Source organism: Electrona antarctica (genome assembly GCF_951216825.1).
Source record: "Electrona antarctica genome assembly, chromosome: 10".
NCBI classification, from domain to species: Eukaryota; Metazoa; Chordata; class Actinopteri; order Myctophiformes; family Myctophidae; genus Electrona; species Electrona antarctica.
In genome coordinates this window covers 31,973,855-31,995,543 of record NC_136791.1, presented here as the reverse complement: position 1 = coordinate 31,995,543, position 21,689 = coordinate 31,973,855, and the positions used below count along the sequence as shown (strand labels likewise).

At 45.6% G+C, this 21,689-nt stretch overlaps 1 protein-coding gene across 1 annotated transcript in view; it reads left to right on the top strand.

Annotated features, from left to right (window-relative positions):
• The window catches only part of tacc2 (transforming, acidic coiled-coil containing protein 2), an 80,034-nt gene that overhangs the window by 50,165 nt on the left and 8,180 nt on the right, over positions 1-21,689 (top strand). The window contains exons 11-19 of the mRNA XM_079512061.1: positions 8,264-8,370; positions 8,974-10,372; positions 12,347-12,395; positions 13,412-13,661; positions 15,089-15,138; positions 15,309-15,421; positions 16,285-16,438; positions 17,100-17,252; positions 17,643-17,735. Coding sequence (XP_079368187.1) covers positions 8,264-8,370; positions 8,974-10,372; positions 12,347-12,395; positions 13,412-13,661; positions 15,089-15,138; positions 15,309-15,421; positions 16,285-16,438; positions 17,100-17,252; positions 17,643-17,735 — 2,368 coding nt within the window. The remainder of the gene's footprint in view (positions 1-8,263; positions 8,371-8,973; positions 10,373-12,346; positions 12,396-13,411; positions 13,662-15,088; positions 15,139-15,308; positions 15,422-16,284; positions 16,439-17,099; positions 17,253-17,642; positions 17,736-21,689) is intronic.

The window sequence follows — 21,689 nt, the reverse complement described above, 5'->3', positions numbered from 1 at the left end:
TTGTAGATCTGCTATTTTTCAATAGCTAAATTATAACATAATGTTTAAAACACAAAGGGGTTCCCGCCCAAAATGTCTTAATCTTCAAGTACTGTACTCTTTAGTATAAACTAGAAAAAGTGCCCTTCTGGGCACAGGTCTCCACCAGGAGGATAGGACTGTGTGAGATGTTTGGCAAAATGTTTAGGAGTAATATAAACATGTTTGCCTTTGATGGCAATTGGATGACTTGAGGCATTTTGTTCCAAAAATGTGTTTTGCAAAAATCAACCTGTTGGTGGCGCTATAACAGGCCAATGTGAAAAGGGTGGGATATATTCCTCAGCCTAGTAAGATTTCACGTAAATTGCATGCTGCGTTCATGATTTGAGGCTTTTGTTCAAAAAAAAAAATCTTGCAAACTGTGAAAGCCAATTATAGCCAATTAGGATGGAATATGAAATATCGGACAGATCCGACTTGACCACATGACCATAGAGATACTGTGTAACGATTTGTGAGATTTTTGGACAGAATCTGGAGGAGTAATATCAAAAAATGTGTTTTACAAAAGTCGGCCTCCTGGTGGCGCTATAAAAGGCAGATGCGGAAAATGCAGGTCAAAGGTTTGTCCTTGGCCTCTAGGGAGTGTGCATGCAACGTTTCACGCAGATCGGTGCAGTTTTAGGTAAAACATGTGAAAAGCTGCCTCATGGTGGCGCTATAACAGGCCGTTCTGGAAAATGCGGGGCAGAGGTTCATCGTTGGCATCCAGGGAGTGTGTGTGCAAAGTTTGGCATCGACCAGGTTAACGGTGCCGGAGATTAGCTGGTAACAGACGGACGGAAGGACGGACGGACACACACACACACACGGACGGACGGACGGACGGACGGACACACACACACACACACACGGACGGAGTGCAAAACATACTCTCTCCCCATGCCTTCGGCCTGGTGGAGACAAATATAGGGATAAGCCTTCATTGTCTCCACCAGGCCGAAGGCATGGGGAGAGAGTATGTTTTGCACTCCGTCCGTCCGTGTGTGTGTCCGTGTGTGTGTCCATCCGTCCGTCTGTGAACAGCTAATCTCCGGCACCGTTAACCCGGTCGATGTCAAATTTTGCACACACACTCCCTGGATGCCAACGATGAGCCTCTGCCCCAGAATTTCCAGAACGGCCTGTTATAGCGCCACCAGGAGGCCACTTTGTGCAAAACAAGTTTTTGGACAGTACACCTACAGATTTTGTCCAAACATCACGCAAATTGGTACACAGTCTCTCTAGAGCCATTCAACGAAACAGGTCTTTCAGATTTCTCAGACTCCATCCTGATTGGCTAAGATTGGCTTCCAAAGTTTGCAGGAGTGCTCAGTTTCAAACAAAATGCTGCAAATCATGGACACATTGTGTGATTTCCGTGAAATTGTGCACGCACATTCCCACTAGGCCGAGGAAGAAATGCCACGGGAACATTTTCAACTCGGCCTCATGGTGGCACTTTAACTCGCCAAAAAGTGTTTTTACCTCTAACTGCACGGATCTGTGGATAACTTTGTATGCCAACTCCCTAGAGGCCAAGGAAAAACCTTTGCCTGGAATTTTTCACATCTGCTCTTTATAGCGCCACCAGGAGGCCGACATATGTAAAACACATTTTCTAATATTACTCCTTCAGATTTGATTTGATCCAAATCGGTACACATGCTCTCCATAGTCATGTGATCAAGACGCGTTTGTTTGATTTCGCATAATCCACCTTCATTGCCTACGATTGGCTTCTAAACCTTTCAGGAGTAGCCCGCTTTGTACCCGTTTTGTACAAATTGCCACAATCACTCAACGCAGCGTCCGATTGCGGTGAAACTGCATGCATATTCCCACTAGGCTGAGGAAGAAATGCCACTTGACAGTTTTCAAATCAGCCTCATGGTGGCGCTACAACAGGCCAAGCCGCGTCACACACACACACACACACACACACACACACACACACACACACACACACACACACACACACACACACACACACACACACACAAAACATCCTCCTGGTGGAGACCTGTGCCCAGAAGGGAACTTTTTCTAGTTTCAGTTATTCAGCACATCTTCGACTCCACCATTCTATATGTCCTATAGAGCAGGGGTTCTCAACGTTTTTTGCTGGGGACCCCCGAAAATGCTCTGGCCATGTCTCGCGACCCCCGTCCCCCGTCCCCACCCCCAATACAAACTGAAAAATAACCTTATTAGAGAAAATATATCATATATGAATACTGAAACCAGATATAATCATTAAGGAAGGTTTATGCATGTACTATTGTACTATGTTATGTAAACTCTTCATTTCCATTTTCCAGCCATTCAGTTGCAAAAAAAAATAAAATAATTTGGGGACCCCCCAAAATAATTTGGCGACCCCCATAGGGGTCGTGACCCACGGGTTGAGAACGCCTGCTATAGAGCGTCGCAGTCCCGCCCCCCTACGAGGACCCAGGAAATAATTTCCCGTTAATTTTCCTCATAGACTTTTCAAAGTCTGTTACGAAGCCAACTCGGATCGTGACAAATCATGACAACAAACACAATGTTTTGTGCAGATCAAATAATTAGAAAGAAGAAGAAAAAGGCAGGGTACAACACTTTTTGTTTTGTTTTTCTTCTTACTAATTATTTGATCGGCCTAAAACATTGTGTTTGTTGTCATGATTTGTCACAACTCGAGTTGGCTTTGTACGAGGCTTAATTTAAGATCTTTAAATAAAGACTTTTTGAAACGTCTATGGGGAAAATGAATGGGGAATTATTTCCTGGGCCCTTGTCGTTCTGAAAGGGGCGGGACTGCGACTGCTCTATACCTGTACGTCTTGGATGTCGGTTGATGCTTCAACAAATCGTTGCATGATTGATATACAGTAGCAACATGGCAGGATCAATACAGTTGGGTGCCACCGATATTGACCCATATCCTTTGACCCATTTAGGCCTGACCTCAAAATTCTAAAAAATCCTTCTAAATCCTCCAGTTTTCTGAAATAAATATTTTCACGATTTTTCAAAAATAGCAGACCTACAAGCTCGTAGCGCGCCACTCGATGGCGCGCTATGAGCTTGTAGATCTGCTATTTTTCAATAGCTAAATTATAACATAATGTTTAAAACACCAAAAGGGGTTCCCGCCCAAAATGGGTTAACTGTCCTTTTGCGTGGATCACGCAAACCTCAGCAAAAAGAAAAGGACAATATCGATGGCCTCCAACTGTAGGTCTCTGATGCTATAGCATTACAGTGACCAATCCTTTGCTCATTTATATTTTACTTACTCGTGTTTACGCACTTGTTCTCAACATGGGGTCCAAGAACACCCAGGGGCCCTTGAGGGGCTTCCAGTGGGTAAATGAATGATTTGACCAAATGGTAGTATGTAACTCCAAGAGTGATTAAGAAAATGGATCTGGCGTAAGAGATCCATTTGTGCACTCTCCCACTAACTGAGGATTTTAAGGGCAAAGCATACTACACTTTTAGGTGGCATACTCACCTTTTAGGGGAAAGGGTGATCACCTAAAAGGTGATTTTGAGCACCGAGCATCAACATCACATTTTAGAGGGGAGTAGGTTATGACCTAAAATTGTAGCATGCAGCCACCTATACAGTATTGATAGGGGTCCCTGAGATGGCGATCTGTGATATAATGCCTGTCAAACTGTGGGACCTCGAAATGACAAAATAATCGAGAATCACTGTTTTAGAGAATCATGCGGATGACAGGTGGCTTTGGGTTTACGTGCAGGAAGTGTAGCCCTCTCTGGGGGCTAGGGAGGTATGGCTCCACCCCCCCCCCCCCCCCCCAGCACGTCTGTTTAGAGGGGATGAGGCTTGGCCGCAGGCAGAAGCATGTCTGTCGGAACCATAGCGACCATCTACCTCCCACTGCAGAGCTTCTGCATCCCTGTCTGCTCCCTTTGTTCCTGTTCCCCCACCGACACACACCGCAGTCTGCTTCTGCTCTGCTCTTTAAAAGGGAAGGGCTGTTGAAGACAGAAATAAGACATTCTTATTGATTCAATTCAGTTTAATTGATACATCTTTTTTTCACACTGACTCGTTTTAGTTGTCACCATGCTGTATGGGCCATGAATGCAGCAGAATCCCTCACACTTAGGCTAACACAAATGAACACGGGACAAAACGACTATATTTTGCCATGTAGAAGCATTCGAGTACAGCCTGATTCATACCTACTACACCTGAAAGCAGCAGATGTACAAGATCTGCTATTTCTGGCATACAAATGAAGCACGATGGATGATGTGTAAGTGCTGCATTTCCTTCCGTTTCTAAAACACATCAAGGATTGTGCACTGTGTGATTGATACTGTTGCCACAGCTAAGATCATTCCCTGCAGATATTTAATGGATAAATCTGTAGTATGCCTTTAATTGTCTCCTGTATCCTCGGATATTCACTGAGATTTTATTGGACCAATGGTTCTGTGTATGCGTGGTGTGTGTGCGTGAACATGCATGAGGTATGAGTGCGCACACGTCGTATCTGCGTCCACATGACACGTGTGTGCGTACGCATGCGTGGCTCGATGTGTGCGCATGGGTGTTTTGACTGTGCCTGTGTGGAACTGGCCACGCTGGCTTCTGCATCGCTGGAACATATGGCGGGAGCAGCCTCCCTGTTGCCATAGCAACACTGTGTTTGCAGACGGAATGAAAAATGTCCTCTGCAAGGGCATGCATCCGAGCACTGGCACAAACACCCATTCCCAAATGTCTACAATTCATTCTAATATGATTCCAAGCTGTATTTGGTGCTATTTTCATGCTATATTACAATGTGTGTTTCAGTCCAATCGTAGTGCAGCAGCTGCAAAGCTTGTTTGTTCACGGATTTAGGGATTACTTTTGCATCTTTTTAGTGGTTTCACCATATGGATGGAAGAAGTGTCTTCTTGGATCTGTGGCTGTCACTGACACCATGATCCCTTCTCCTGGTGGTTGATCCGCCCAGTCTCATCCTGCTGGGACTCACTGGTCCCGTGAAGGGATTATTACAGGGTCTGGTGTACGGGGACAGTACGGGTGGGCCACATCATGATAAATATCATCGAGATGACACAATGTCTCCACGATATGCCGTCTCAGAGATATCGTACATATCGTGATACAGTGAATGCCCATTCTATGTTGATAGTTGATCAGCTATTTCCGCTATTTTTGAAAAATGTTTGAATATGTATGGGCATTTTTCAACACGATTATGCAAAAAATATCTCATAGTATGTAAAATGTAAAAGATAATTGTGTCAGGCCTAGGTACCAGTGTTTCTATCTTCCTCCACCCTGTCACAGCTTATAGTAGTGCTATCTAGCCAAGCTGCAGATTCTGGCACTCTGAGACCACTGCAACACAAGTACAGCTTCATACTGAGGCTCCTCTCCATCCCTGCAGTTACTTTCCCCCAGGGGAGGTGGATATATTGACAATAACAATAAAGGGATTTTATTGGGTATTATTACCCCTGCATGCACCCCTCACCGCCTGGCCTTCCGTACCCCCACCATCACCACCACCACAACCCTGTCAAGAAGCGCTCTAATCTCGTTCAACTCTGAATCTTTGTAATGGATTAAATGATGGCTAGTTGCAGCACCCTCTCTCAATTCAGTTAGCTGATCCATGTCTCCCGTAGGTGTTCCATGGTGTCATGGGTGACACGTTGTCACCATGGCCTTAGACGTAGCCCTGTGGATGTGCGATCAATAAACACAGCTTTCATCTTAGTGGGGGGGGGTGTATTTTTACCCTTTTTATTGTTCATTGTGAAAAGTTTATTTTGTGGTATTGGATATATCGGATAAACATTTCTGCAAACGCTGTGCAGAGCAAATTTACTCTCACAGCAATCCACTATGCCTATGTAAGCGAATCAAATTTTCATCCCGGTTGAGCCTGCAAAAAATGTTAAAACCATGTTGAGAAAAGAAAGAAAGGTTTTAGCCCTATGTTGAAGAGCAATTAGGTGTCATGATGTCATCATCTCAATGAGATGATGAGATGATGAGATGATGACATGATGGTTACAAATGTAACCAAATGAACCCTTTCAGGGCCAATAAACAATTAAGCTTTGTTGCAGACAGATTTTTATCATTATGATTCAGTGCACAATTTGATCATTATGGTGTGAGAGAGGGGAAGCAGCTGCTTTAGGTACCTGCATCAACTAGAGCCTGTCTTTGGAATGGACACAAATTACAATCACAGCCAGCCTCCTGCTGGAGTAGAGAAGAGGAGCGATGGCATGAAAGGGAGGGAGTGAGCAAGAGGGAGGGAGGGAGGGAGGGAGGGAGAGGCAGAGAATATAGTGTGTGGCTGGTGGTGGGCTTCTGCAGACAGGCTGTGTCGTTTGGACTGTGAGGTGTTGTTCCCTCCTGGGGAGGAGTGAGGACAGATTGTATATGATTTAGATTAGATACACGGAGCGGTGTGATGGAACATCGATTGTGAGCGACATAAAGAAACAAAGGGGAAGCGTTTGACGTAACAGAGTGTGGTGGTGGTGTCTTGGGTGGGTCTCTTAACCTGCGGGTCAGGCAGTTGCCTGTGTTTTGCCGAGAGGTGTTGGTCAGCCAGCCAGCCAGCCAGTGGCCATGGCAGTGAGTGCGTGGCAGGCTCTGTCTCCGATGCAGTGGGCACGCTGGGGCTGGGACTCGTTGCTGGGAGGGTCCGGTGACGGGGACAGCCCGGGCTCGGATCCCACCCTGGGGCTGCTCCGCCGGCTTTCTTGGGGCACGCGTCACGACATCTTGCTCAGGGCTGCGGGGGAGCAGACAGTCGGACTGAGGTGAGACAGGATGGGAGGCTGGGGCTAGATGCTGGTCGTCAATGCATCAGTCAGGAATCAGTCTGTGGGTGTTTTTATGTACAGTTTATGTAAATAATATGAATGCATGTGTAGCTTCATTGTCAGGAATGATCATTCAGTATTCTCCTCTATAGTTTGGATCAATAATATTTTGCTCATTTTCAATCATTGACATTGATATTTTTGTCCATCCTGGTACCTGCATGGCTGAGATATATTTAGATATATTCTGTTAATGTGGTTGGGAGAGGTGGGGTGGTTGGAAGGGTGAGTGAGAGTGACTCTATGTCTCTGGTTGGGAGAGGTGGGGTGGTTGGAAGGGTGGGTGAGAGTGACTCTATGTCTCTGGTTGGGAGAGGTGGGGTGGTTGGAAGGGTGGGTGAGAGTGACTCCGTCTCTGGCGAAACGTTATCCGTCTCCTCGCTGCAGATTCAGCGCTTTAATTTCTAGCCCCACAGTAATCCACTGGGGACACAATCATACTGGAGCACATGCTGAGCCAGGCTTTTGGTTCCCTGGACATGGACATAGGAATGTTCTGAATAATTAATTAGTGCTGATGTATTAAAAACATATTTGAGGATGTGAAATATCCAAATAATGTGGTATCAAATATTGAGCCTGCTCGGTTTCATTGTTGGAATGAGTAATGATGTACAGTTGCATGGTAATGAATGGAGCTACACAACAGTTTGTGCACAGTACCGCTATGTAATACCAATCTGTACCATACAGTACAGTACCGTACAGTACCGCTATGTAATACCAATCTATCATATACGCAAACAGTCAAAAATGTGAAATGAACCACCGCTCTGCCTAAAGAAGGTCAGTAGAACGCTTGCAAAATAAATACTTTGTGCTCAGATCTGAGTGTGCGGAGCTTCCCTTTATTTTTTTCATATACCGGTACGCACACAGTAAAATGGTGCTCTCTAGGAAACTGGTTTATCAAATTAAAAACATACCAAAAATTGCCGCTCTACAAGCTCACAACTTGTTTATACAATGCGTCGTGAGATTGTAGAAATGCTATTTTAGAAAATGTATATATATATTTTTTTCTTTTAGTATTTGGAAGATTTTCGCCTATAATGATGACATGCCCAAGGTAGTTACTCAAGAAGATCTATTAGAACAAATTAATGTCTGCTGATCTTGAGGTGTTTCTAGCATTTCAATGGATTGCATAAAGAAAGGTTTCTGACCCCCCCCCCCCTCCCCCCCCCCCTTTTTTTGCTGTGTCTAAAAGAGAAAGAGGGAAAAGCAGTTCCCATATTTCCTTTTGTTTCAGAATTGATGATGGAGATACAGTCGCACTTCTGCTCACAGTTGAAGTAATTTGAATGTGATTGACATTTGGGCTGACTTTGTGTCCCATTCTGTGTTGTTGTAGGAGTTCAGACTCCGACGGAGCGTTTGAGACCCCCGAGTCCACTACTCCAGTAAAGGCCACCTCCCCTACAGATGACCACGCCCATCAGCTGATATCTGATGACACAGGTACCGTATGTTCATAGAATTCCACATTTGCTCTAGCTAGGCTCTGACGTGCATGCCCCCAAAGGCCCATTGTCAGATTTCAGCTAAGGCAGGATTGAAAGGATAAGGCCGGATTTGGGCTTATTGTGACCTCTAGTGGAATCGGGCAGTACTGCACATGTACCAGTCTGTTGAGCCCACCACTGCATAACGCAGGCACTCTGGGGGATAGCAGGTTGCTATTTTATTAACTACTATTTTCTGGTTGAATAATCTGTACCGTACCTAAATCATTAGTGTTCACAAAGTCTCTTGCTCCTGACAGACATAACAATTTATCATTCCCTGATGAAGGCATAACCACCGAATATACACCATCAATATGTCTTAACCTGCTGCGTCCTAATACAGCTATTGGCGTGTGCGGCCACTTTCTTGTTTTACCAAGAGTCCCTCTTCAAATATCACAATTTAAACAAAACAAACTAGACTGTAACTAGCAAACCCACTCTGGAAACGAACTGAAACAAATTTGAAATTTGAAAAAACAAACCATTATAAACCATGCATACAATTTTTTATCTCAACCTACAATTAAAGATCTGCTTATTACAATGTCTGCAGGTTTTGACTCGGTAGCAGACCCGTCAGTCGGTGATGTAAGTTCAGCTGCTCCACTCAGCCGCTCTCTGTCTATTGTCTTTGATGAAGACAAGCCCATTGCAGCCAGTGGCCAATACAACATAGAAGTCCCTCCGGGGTCACCAGGCCACAATCTGACCCGCTCCCTAAGTTTCCAGGCTGGAGAGCCAGACGATTCTTCGGGAGACTTCCGTCCGCACTCTGAGTCCTTCAGTGTAGGCACTGACAGTCTCCGCAGGCCCAAGAAAGTCCGTCCCGGATCCGTGAAGAAGAAGCCTCTCACTAGGCAAAGCTCGAACCCTGAAAGCGCTAAACCAGCCTCCTCTAGCTCCAGCCCAGAGGTGAAGAAGAGGACCAAGTCTCGGGCAGCCAGCCCACTGCAGGCGCAGGAGGTGCCAGACAGAGTCGGTGCCACTCCAAGCCCCGGAGGAACCCTCCGCAGGACCAGGAAGACGCGCGTGGAGACTCCTCCTCCGCTCCCAGAGGAGAGCAGTCACACCAGCCCAGAGGAGAGCCAACTCACCCCTACCTTAGCCCTCTGCCAGGAGGAGACCCCTCTACCTGTGCCAGAGAACCCGCCTGTTGAAGACGTCTCCCCCATCCCCCCCAGCGCCTCATACAGCTGGGACCCGAACAACTTTGACGACTTCGACCCTTTCAAGACAGGAGGGAGCAAAATCGCCAACTCCCCCCTGCTGGGCCGGAAATCTCCACTGGGCGCCCCCGCAGCCGAACCACCGGATAGCCCCCCGCTCGTTCCTGCAGGTGAGCCACCTCCCCAGGATCCCCCGGCCCCTGTAAAAGAACCTACGAATAGTCTCGAGGAGCAGCCCATTGTCTCCAAGCGTCAGCCGGTAAGGCTGGAGTTCGACTACTCTGAGGAGAGCGGTGAGGCACCACGCCAGGCCTCTCCTCCCCCCAAGAAGCTGGGCAAGAAGCCTGGCGCTAAAATGCCCCTGAGGAAACCCAAGTTGGGGCTGAAGAAGGCCCCGCCTGCGCAGACGGAGCAGCTGGACAATGCCCCCAAAACGGCGCCCGACTGCAACGAGGACGACATCCCCGTCCCCAAAGTCGCCTACAACTTTGACCCCGATAAGTGGGAGGATCCCAACTTCAACCCGTTCTCGGCCAAGAAAGGCATCCCCAACTCACCAAAACTTTCCAGGGCTCCCTACAGCTTTGACCCGAACACCTTCGACGACTCGGTGGATCCTTTCAAATCCTCCAATAAAATGGGCAGCTCTCCCCCGAAGGCCACCTCGGCATCTTTCGAGGCAACGGCCAATGACAATGACGTTGAGAATGGCAACGACAACGTTGGTGAACTGGGCGATCACAATCAGAACAAGCCAGCCAAGAAGAAAAAGACTCCAATGAAAAGGTTTGTTCACTATAATGCCAGTACATTCATCTGTCATGTCTGAGGGATAGCCCACTGGTTCTCAAATAGGGTTCTGTGAACGCCCAGGGGCCCTTCAGGTGGACCCCAGCTGAATGATGGATAGTTAGGAAGGTCTGTAACTCCAAGAGTGTACAAATGGAACCAAATGGACCATTACGGGTCCACCTGGTTCCATTTGTACACTCAGAATTAAATTAACACTGAGACCTAGGGCCCTGTTTTCGCCATGCCTTATCCCTAAACTAGCTGATCAACACATTGTGAGCTTGTTTTTCAAAATAGTAAAAATGGCAAAGAAGTTTAGGGATGAGGGGTTTAGCACTGATGGAAAATATGGCCCTTAGAGTTTAGATTGAGGTCCATGACCTAACTAACGCACATCAAACCTTGGGGTCCTTGGTGGAGAATCACTGGGATAGGCCACATTCATTCAAATGCTTTGTATTCATGGGTAAGGATGTGTCTGTAGGTCTGTGCGTCATTGTACCTCGTGTGTCTACTGTGCCAGTGTCCCCTGTCTGTCTCTCTGTCACCTGTGTCTGTGTATTCTGTGTATGTCACAGGAAGTCCAAGGGTGCCTCCTCTCTTTGTTGTCTGTTGTAAGTACAGGGGCAACACAAGCATCTGCTGTATGCTTTTTAACCCTTTTTTCAACATGCTTCTTCTGATAACAGCACGTTACCCGTAATGCTGTCCCTCCCTTTTCAATTAACAGAAACGAGATCGCAGGTTTTGTAGCCCTGCCCATCTGCCTCAATGTTTGACTTCTCCGATACCTTTATGGTTTCTATCATTGTTTAGTTTCTGTATCATTTGTATCATTGCTTAGTTGTTGTATAATTTATCACGTTTTATACTTTCTGTATCATTGAAGTATCATTCATTGAGCCTTGTGTATAACCAGTTCCGTACAGCAACACTATGAGCACAGAAGTCTGATGTAATTTACACATCCTACCTGGGTCGCATTTTCCCCCCCATTCTGAATTCCCATATACTTTTTTTTCATAACGCGTCAAATAAGAACCATGTTCCAAAAATAAACAAATGATCCCGGCTGTTTCACGCCTATGGATATGAAGAATCAACTGCCGCCGAATTAGTACAATCTTCCCCAGAAACAGACCGTATCAAATATGAGTGACTGACTATCGTAAACTATACAGAGCCACCTCCCCGACAATATTGCAGAGACAGAATCGTTTTGTGGTTATTTTTGGATAGAGTTGTGATCCAAAAACTAAAATAAAACTTAAGATGATACAACATTATTCTCCATAGAGAAATGTAGGATTTCTTTTTGCGTCCGGATACCCCCAGATACCCCTCCTCAGGAGACGTGGCTCAGCTCTGAACCCATTTGATTTGGCGCTAGGAACCCGTTGCGACCACATGCCCTTGCTGACGTCGACGGCACAAAAAGACCAAGGAAGGCTCATACAGTATAAATACAGTAGATACAATGGTATGGATGAAGTGCATTATGTTCAGGTTATTCAACAATGTATTTGCACAGTACAAAACAGTCCATGAACTCCATCCACCTCTAATTTGCCCTGCCATTCATTTCAAATTAAAACCGAACATGCAATTACTAAACCTTAACTTAGCAGTTAATCTACTCATACTGTACATGTAAGTAATACACTTACGTGTCATATATATATATATACATACATGTATATCTATTAGCAGAGTATTCAGGTATACATATGTCGTCATTTCACGCCAAAGCATTATTGCTATTTGTAGATCACCGCTGAGTTATTTTCATAATTTCACATTTGCATATTTGACTTGCATACAGACATTGGAGGTGTCAGAAAAAAACTGAAACAGAAAAAAAGAAAAAAATATATAAAGAAAACCCTATTTGAGTACTAGGTTGTTTGTGTTTATTAGTGATAGAGTTACATTTTGACCATCCATTGTTTTTTTTTGCCTTTGTTTCAGTAACACTTTCAGAGTGAAGAGGTCGCCTAAGAAATCACCGTCTGAACAGGTGACTTAATTGGCGCGGGACACTAGATATCCATCTGCATCTATGTTTATGTCACAGTTATTACATCATCGCCTACTCCAAATTACTGGAGATAATCACAATTGTTTTTTGCATAATTAACCATAATTAACCAACCGTTTCCATGTTGAAAAGTTTTCATGTATTTTTAAAAAAAATCCAAAAATAGCAGAAATAGCGGATCTACTGTACAAGCTTACCTTTGTGACGTGTTGTAAGCATATAAATCTATTTTTCGCATATTATATGCGAAAAACATGTTATATTATCTGCGCTGTGCAATTTGTGAGTACAAAGCCTAAAAGGCAAACGGAAATACAAGTATTGTATTAATATGTTCCATTGTTCAGTGCCAAAAACACAATTAAATCGTTCATCGCAATTATCAGTTTGACAATTACTGTAATCATTGACTTAAATGTGTAATCGTGACAGCCCTAACACTGGCAAAATTTAAATCAGGCAGATATGTAATTGGCCGCGGACCCCCATCTGAAAATACTTTGTTCCAGGGACCCCCCGCCAGATGCAAAGATATGAGTTAAAAACTTTCACTGTCAAAGAATATATATTCAAAGATTTTGTGCCCCATTTTCGCCGATTTTTCAAAAATAGCAGATCTTCAAGCTCGCTGATATTTTTCAACAGCTAAAGTTTAAATGAATGGTTAAACCATTTTGACCTGAGATCAGATTCTAAAAATGTCTTCTACGTCCTGACAGTTTTTTGAAAAAGCTGTTTCTATGTCAGTCGTTCAGTCGTCAGTCGTTCTTTTAAAAAAATAGCAGACCTACAAGCTCGTAGCGCGCCACTCGGTGGCACGCTACGAGCTTGTTGATCTGCTATTTTTCAATAGCTAAAGCATAACATAATGCTAACACCAAAAGGGGTTCCCGCCCAAAATGGCTTAAAGTGGTTCAACGCTAAGGCGACACAGATGCGCTGGTGTTCCTAAATGGGTCAATGGGTTAACTCTTCTCCCTTACCTCCCGGACCAGGACCCCGCTCCAGTGGTCAATGGGTTAACTCTTATCCCTTACCTCCCGGACCAGGACCCCGCTGCAGTGGACGAAGGCCCCTCTGTCCATCCGCAGGACGATCACGCCACCGACGAGGAGAAGCTGGCCTCCTCCAGCGGTCACAAGTGGGCAGCCCGGCACGACATGGACCCTGACGGCCAGGACTTCCCTCAGCCCAGTGACCTCACGTCCTTCGTCAACGAGAGCAATCTGCCTCGCCAGACTCAAGGTTAGGAAGCCACGCGTGACGAAGGAGGTCAAGTCATCATTTAAATATAGTCAGAAGGAATTTAAAAGCCCTGTGTGTATTTGACGGTATTGATGTGCACGCACGTTGCTGTGCTGTGTATTCGTTTTGTATTCTCCCGTAGCCAGGCGAACGGAGATCTCTCATATTTTTACTCCACTTTGTTTTAGGCCCTACATTGAGCTTAGATGTCACCATAGTCAGTCAGTGTGTACTGGCACCAGTTGAGTTCCCAGTTCACACCACAGATTTCAGTGTTTAATTTTTGTGCCATTTAAATAGCCTGGTTCCAGCCCTGAATCGTTAGCCATGCCATTAAAATATAAAGCAATTCAGGTCTGGTGACTCTGTCTATGGCGGTGTTAGACTCTGTTGAAAATCTGATACAGTGGCTGATTGGCTCACAGTTTCAACTCGATGATGTCAAACAACAAACATGGCTGCCCCCACTGTGGTAACTTGCGACCGTATCGATCTGGCTATTAAATCACCCTATGATAAAAAATGTCTTTACAGAAACGACAAGGTTTCAGAAACATCATCCTCCGACATATTTTACTATGTTTGTTTACTTTACATGCTAGTAGCAGTCGTTGACTGTATTTGTTTGGTTAGCCACATTGACAACGACGTCATCTGCTTTGCCACTATTTTGATTGGTTGGTGTGTACCAATCTCCGAAGACTGCCACTTTGGCAACGCCCGTCCCAGAAACTGCTGCCGTGGGAATGGCTTTCAGTCTGAATAATGAAGTGAAACGAGTGTCAGGCTACCTGTACCATTTAAATGCCTGAGCTGTCAAATTTTCCCCCTGGTGTTCAATAACTGACATTACAGGCAACAGATTAATCACTGCACTGCACGTGTGACTAGTAAACAAGATGTATTTGTTCTGTATGTAAGCTACCGTCAACTTGTTAGCTTCAACACTGTTAAACAATGGCTAAAACTAAACGGTCTAGACTGTGTTATGCTAGGCTGTGCATTTCACCCAAAATGATTTCAACACCGGGATGTTGTAAAGGCCAAAGGTCAAATGTATTGAAGTTTCTTGTGACACGCGGGATACACTCGAAAGCACAGCGATGCAAGACCATTAATTTAGCTGCACTATTGATTTTTGGTCTGCTGGTGTTATGAACTGGGAATGGCCCAGTTCTCGACTGCCCCCATACCCCCATAAGGGCCACCCTTCCCAGAGGCTGTGTCTGGCTGAGAAGCATCTGGGTCATGGATGGAAATAACTGACGGCCCCCTGCCTCACACTGGCTCTGGGCGTCTTGTCCCACCAGCACTGAGCCTGAAGTTCACTCCTAGAAAGGTTACTGATCCCTCATCTCTTCTCCTCTGTGTCTAACAGTCCATTTGTATTCTCTCTCTCTCTCTCTCTCTCTCTCTCTCTCTCTCAGTGCCGGACTATGAAATTGAGTACATGGAAAAGATTGGCTCCTCTACACCTGTGAGTATTTGAGGTTATTTTATTTGAACCACTGAAACCCTTTAGACAATTATTGACAGTGTTTGGGCATGAAAAGTATTTTAACAAATACGTAAGAGTAATGTTTTATTGGTGTGCCTCACTGCTATTTTTTTAATCTACACTCTTTGTTTTTCTTGTCCGATTTGTAGCCCTTGTCCGTGAAGAAGCCATCTCTGTACCTGAAGCTAGACTCTGTGACTCCTGACAACTTGAGCAAAAACTCCTGCTCGCATGGCTCTGAGCCTAGCTCTCCCTGCACCGGGTAAACACTCCTACTCACAGTGATTCTGGGCCTAGCTCTCCCTGCACCGGGTAAACACTCCTACTCACAGTGATTCTGGGCCTAGCTCTCCCTGCACCGGGTAAACACTCCTACTCACAGTGATTCTGAGCCTAGCTCTCCCTGCACCGGGTAAACACTCCTACTCACAGTGATTCTGGGCCTAGCTCTCCCTGCACCGGGTAAACACTCCTACTCACAGTGATTCTGAGCCTAGCTCTCCCTGCACCGGGTAAACACTCCTACTCACAGTGATTCTGAGCCTAGCTCTCCCTGCACCGGGTAAACACTCCTACTCACAGTGATTCTGGGCCTAGCTCTCCCTGCACCGGGTAAACACTCCTACTCACAGTGATTCTGGGCCTAGCTCTCCCTACACCGGGTAAACACTCCTACTCACAGTGATTCTGGGCCTAGCTGCTGCCGACGCGTAAAAAAACCCAAAAGAAACTGCTGACATGGCCTTTAGTGGGCGCAGTACACATTGCACTACATACATACACAATTGACAAGCCTATACTTCAGACGAACACATTTAAGTCTATTACTGTTCTAGTTCTAGTCAATATAGTAACAGATGTTTGTACTACAAAAAACATGATTTGCACTGCAGAATAATAACAATAGAATAATAGTGTAATTGGACGAAATGTGCTTGTCAGCATGTACCTCGTATGTAAGGCCGTGCCTAGTTCACGCACATATAATCAAACATGATTACATTTGACCGCAGTTTCACCGGCACTTAATTAGCACTACTATCCTTCACTGTAGGCATGATGTAAGTGTCAAATATCTCCTCTCTCTCTCTCTCTCTCCCCCTCTCTCCCTCTCTGTATCTTTAGGAGTTTTGAGGAGATGGAAGCCCAGATAACAGCAGGGATGAAGACGCCGGTGCTGTGTTCTCGGCCCGGTCCTGAGGGCTCCTCAGGAGACAAAGGCAGGAAGAGGGAAAGCGAGGCGCTCAGTCGAACGCAGAGCGCCGAGCGAGATGAGCAGGTGAGTCAACTGCACAGCCTCCTCCTCTGCCACCATCACCATATCCTGTTGGAAGGAACATGATACCGTCTTGTCTGCCATTAGCTTCACCATTATTTTGAGATGAAAACATTCTGTAACACTTTATATGATGAAACCCCTGTCTCATTACTACTCATTAGTATAGTTGACCTTATAAGTCATTGCAAATGAGTACTAATTATTATATGGTTGTAAGCTAATTATATTGCATTATAAAAAAGGTTTGTAATGCATATATATATATATATATATATATATATATATATAGACATATCCCTCATAGAAAGTGTTACCAAACATACAGTGCATTTCTTTGATTTTCCCAGTTCTTATGCCATGTCATTGTTTTGACAGTAGGGGGAGACAAAGCGCCACGCTGTCGATGCTGCGTGCGGCACTCGATAGCATTTAACTGGTTTAATCAGTCTCTTATTAAACCTTGTCACTAGTAACGACCACCTAGATAGCCAGCAGTCACACACAGTTGCCAATGAATGAATTCAGCAGCTCGGCTCCCCCAGGACTCTCACTAACCCACCCAGCACTTGCTTTGCCCTGCTGACCCCCTGCCGTCCTCCCTGCCCCGACAAACCCCCCACACCCCACCTCTCCTCCTCCTCATGCTGGTGCCCCCCTGTAGCCCCCCAGCCAGGGCCCCGCCACCGTGGAGGCCCCAGTTCCGCCTCTGGCCATGCCCCTGTTAGACGGGCTGTCCGAGTCCGAGGACCCCCTGCAGTACCTGGAGCCCGACCTGGCTGAGACCAACCCCACCGCCTTCGCCCACAAACTACAGGTGTGTTGACGGACAGACAGATCGACTCTGAGCCCCCCCCCCCCCCCCCCCCACCCCACCCCAACACACCCACAAATGAACTTCTTCCTCTGCAAGCAAGCAGAGTCAGAGCCCCTAATTCCTGTCTTATTTTGGTTTTCATTCTACCTGTTCGATCTCGTACGTTTGTTGCTCTGTCTGTCTGTCTGACTCTGCACTTTCACTTTCATTCCTTTTAGTGTGATCACAGTGTGTGTGTGTCGGTACAGTATGTGACATGCAGACAGTAGACCCGTTCGGTGTGTGTCTTCAACTTTGGTTTCTGTATGTCTCCCCCTCTTTGCTCTCTCATCCGTGGGCTGCCGCCTCTCCCCTACCCCCACCCCTCACCCCCCTGTGTGCGCGGCCCAGGAGGAGCTGGTTCTCGCTGCCCTGAGGATAGAGGCTCTGCAGGTAGCCAAAAACATCTCTCAGTGCCCCTCCCTCTCCACTGTAACCCCGCAGGTACTGCGCTGAGTCAGCCTGCACCTGCTGTGTGTGTGTGTGTGTGTGTGTGTGTGTGCGCGTGTGTGTGTGTGTGTGTGCGTGCGTGCGTGCGTGCGTGGCGTAGGAGCATGAGCGTGTCTCAGCCTGCCTGTCCCCTCCTCCCTCTAATCACACCATACTGTGTGTGAACCTGTGGTCTTGCCTACATGGCTTACTGACCCCCCCCCCTCCCCCCCCACCTCCCTCTCCTAACCAGCCCATAGCTCTGTTGGATCAACTCCCCCTCAGGGACGGAGTGCTGTGCCATCTTTGATCCCATCCTGCCATAAGCTATGCATGCCGGGCAACAACATGCATGTTGCGTGTGTTACCAGAGAGGCTTAATGGTCCCCTGAACAATGACTGTGATTAGGAGGTGTGCTATAATAAGTAACGCGCTAATCACCGTGAAAGCTGTAGTTCTTCACGCAAGTTATTATGGCATACAATCCCAGTCACGTGGTTGTTGTTTTGTGAAATCTTCCCTAACCCTATCCAACTAAACTAACTAACAGCACTAATACACACCGACATCAGGACAGGTTGGTTGATGAGTCACGTGGTTGTGTGTGGGTACCAGCAGGGTGGTGAGCCGGCTGGGGGTGCATACGTTTGTTAGACATACAGTACCAACAGTCCTACAGGCATGAGTCCGACAACACCGTCACTCCCGACATGCGCTGCCGGTTAGTCACCCGTGGCCGGTTACAAATCACCCGTGGCTCCCGACCATGCGTTGCCGGTTACAAATCGCCCGTGGCTTCCACGTGCGGTTAAGGTTAGTTTATGTCTAGCCAAACGCATTGGGGGATACCTCACTGTCCTGGGCATGGGGATGGGTTAGCCTGCTTTACGGTGCAGAACCTTGGGAATGTGAACGCGGGTGGACCGACGACATCTAACCTGGTTGCCGACCGCGTCTTCAGCGGACCCTTTCCCCCCTGTCCTTTATCCCATCTCTCATCCTCTTGTCTTGCACGATCCACAGTCTCGCCTCAAGAAACCCAGTCCTCGAAGGTGGAACATGGACGGTTCGCCCCTAGGCAAAGTAAGAAGAGCAATATTGTGTCCCGTCGCTATGTCCAGTGGTGGAAAAAGTACTTGCATGTTTTTACTTAAGTGAAAGTATCAATACTGCATTATAGAACTACTCCGTTACAAGTAATAGTCCAGAATACTGCATAGTACAAAAGTATTGGCATCAAAATGTACTTAAAGTACCAAAAGTAGAAAGTACTCACTATGCAGAATGTCCCATTTTAAGTTTTCAAATGTATTAGAAAGTAGCAGATCTGAGCTTGTAGATCGGCTATTTTCAAATGGCCAAAATGTATATTGGGCTGTGGATAATGTAGTAGTAGTAGTGGCCGTCAGAGACCATGGCACAAGCACACCACTGGATCAGGTGGTGCTGAGGGAGCAGTGCTTTGTGTGGCTGTGCAGTCCAATTCGTTTTGGGATAATAATCAAAGCAACTAGTAACTAAACTTTTCAAATAAATGTAGTGGACTACTACAGTGAAATATGTGCCTCTGAGATGTAGTGGAGTAGAAGTAAAAGTATTGGAAATTTGGAAATACTCAAGTACAGTACTAAGTTACTTTCCACCACTGGCTATGTCCCGCACCCTAATCCCAACTAAAGCTCCCAGTGTGACCGTGATATCCAGCGACCTGTTGGTATCAAGGTGAATGTGTTTTCCTCTAATCACTGTGTGTTGATTAGAGGAAAACACATACACCTGTTGGTATCAAGGTGTACAGTATGTGTTTTCCTCTATCCCTCGTTTGCTGCCCTCTGTAGCCGTTACGTTGTCCTCGTGAGCAAGTGAAACCCTGGCATTGTTTTATGTGTGGTTTGTTATGTGGAGTTTCTTTATACAGGAGCAAGCCTTCATTTGTTCTTTGTCTTACTTTGACTCAGTTATTTGTCTTCCATGGGTGCAACTGCCGAGTTCGGTGTGAATTTCTGTGTCTAGAGCTCTCTGGTGAAAAGAGTCTAGAGCTCTCTTGCAAAATTAGTACATTAGTGCCAGCGTATGACGTAATGACTACTTGTTCTTGATATGGCAGTGGTGTCAGATTACATACATGTATACATAGGGGCATTACCTTTAATCCTCCCGACACTAAAACATATCGTCATTACGTCACCATCGAAAACCAATTACACCCTGGCATTGGGTCCTTTAATCCACATCTTTATTACGTCATCATTGAGATCTAGTTGTGCCAGTTATACCCTGACGTCATATTCTGCTACGATACATACGCATCAAACGCAAAGTAACCACAGTATACTGCTAATCAACTTACAAATTACATATACATATACATAGAGGCATTTCCTTTAATCCACCCCACACTGATCGGCATATACGTCACCATCGAAAGCCGTCACTCATCCGTATTAATTACAACATTACGTAATTGATTGTTAATTACGTAACGAAAGAATGAATTTGAAATGCTTAAATAGAATTACCTTCATGTTCCTTCATGTTCTTCAACAGTTCTTCAACAGAAGAACCTGAAGGTAATTCATGTTCTTCTTTCACAGAGAAGCTGAGATTTGACAGTTTGTAGTGGTTGACAGTACTTGCGCGCTCTGCTTGCCATTTATGGCCTACTTGTGTGCAACAAGCAAGTAGGCACTCGACAGAGTGCAGTTCTAGTTTTTACTCAGTCTACTTACCACACAAATCATTATGCTGTAATTTCGTTAAGACGGAGGTTAAGTTCAAAATCAGAATCACTTTAATTGTCACTTCCATAACACAGCCTCGGGCATACATGGGGGCAAAACGTTCTCCGCAACTGCAGGTCACATTTAAAAACATCAGACATTAGAAAGAGGAGTTATTTCATGAATGAGTAAGATCATTGTAGAACAGGTTCACTTAAACCCCACTGGATTGGGAAGGGTAAGCTCAATCAGTGGTCGAGTCCCTTAAAAGGACCATAAGCTCTGAAATGCGCCAAAAGTCACCTGACGGCATACCCTCTGCAATATGTTATTGCTATAGCTCAGTATGTCGTCGCTCCCTACGTGTCTCCACTCAATCCATCAAATCATCCTCTATTTCTGCCATGCCAGCCTCCCAGGGAAGATTCGATCCCAATCTGAGGGAGTTTTAGAAGAGACCAAATGATTTATACAACCAATATGTAACTACTGGCGTTTAAATGTGTTGCATTAAGAATGTCAGTTGTTGTAGAACATGTTTGTCTGTGTTGAGATTCAGTCCCGTTGTACTGATGTTTGGGTGATTGTTGCCGCCTTACCCCTGCAGGCCTGCACCATCTGAAGCCTCTGATTGTCCTACGACAAAAATAGCAGATCTACAAGCTCACAACAAGGCGTTGCAAGATCTGCCATTTTTGCCAGATGATTCACACAAGATGTCATCTCTCCATTGTGCAAATTGCAAACAATCTGGAACCATTATGGAACATATACTATATACACCGGTAATTTTTTCTATATAGAGTACAGATGTCCTGACCTCCTCGTTCATCCCCTGGTTCACGGAAGTAATTTTTCTATGGAGAATAACATTGGGTCGTCCTAGAATCGTCTCATAAGAATCATGGTCCAACAAGCAAACTGTCCGAGCGATATTGTCAGGGAGGTAGCTGTGTATCGTTTGCGATAGTCAGTCACTCGTATTTGATATGGTCTGTTTCTGGTGAAATTTGTACTAATTCGGCGTTAACTAACATTAGCGTGTTCTCACCACCAGTTGTTGCTTCATATCCATATGAGTCAAACCCCCGGGATCATTTGATCATTTTTGGAACACAGTTCTTAGTTGACACAATATTAAACGAGTCAAAAAACACCCTAGCCCCCTACTACTGTATTGTGCATTTGAAACTTAAGTACTGCACCCATTTGATGCAGTTGTTGCTATATACAGTATAATTCCACTGC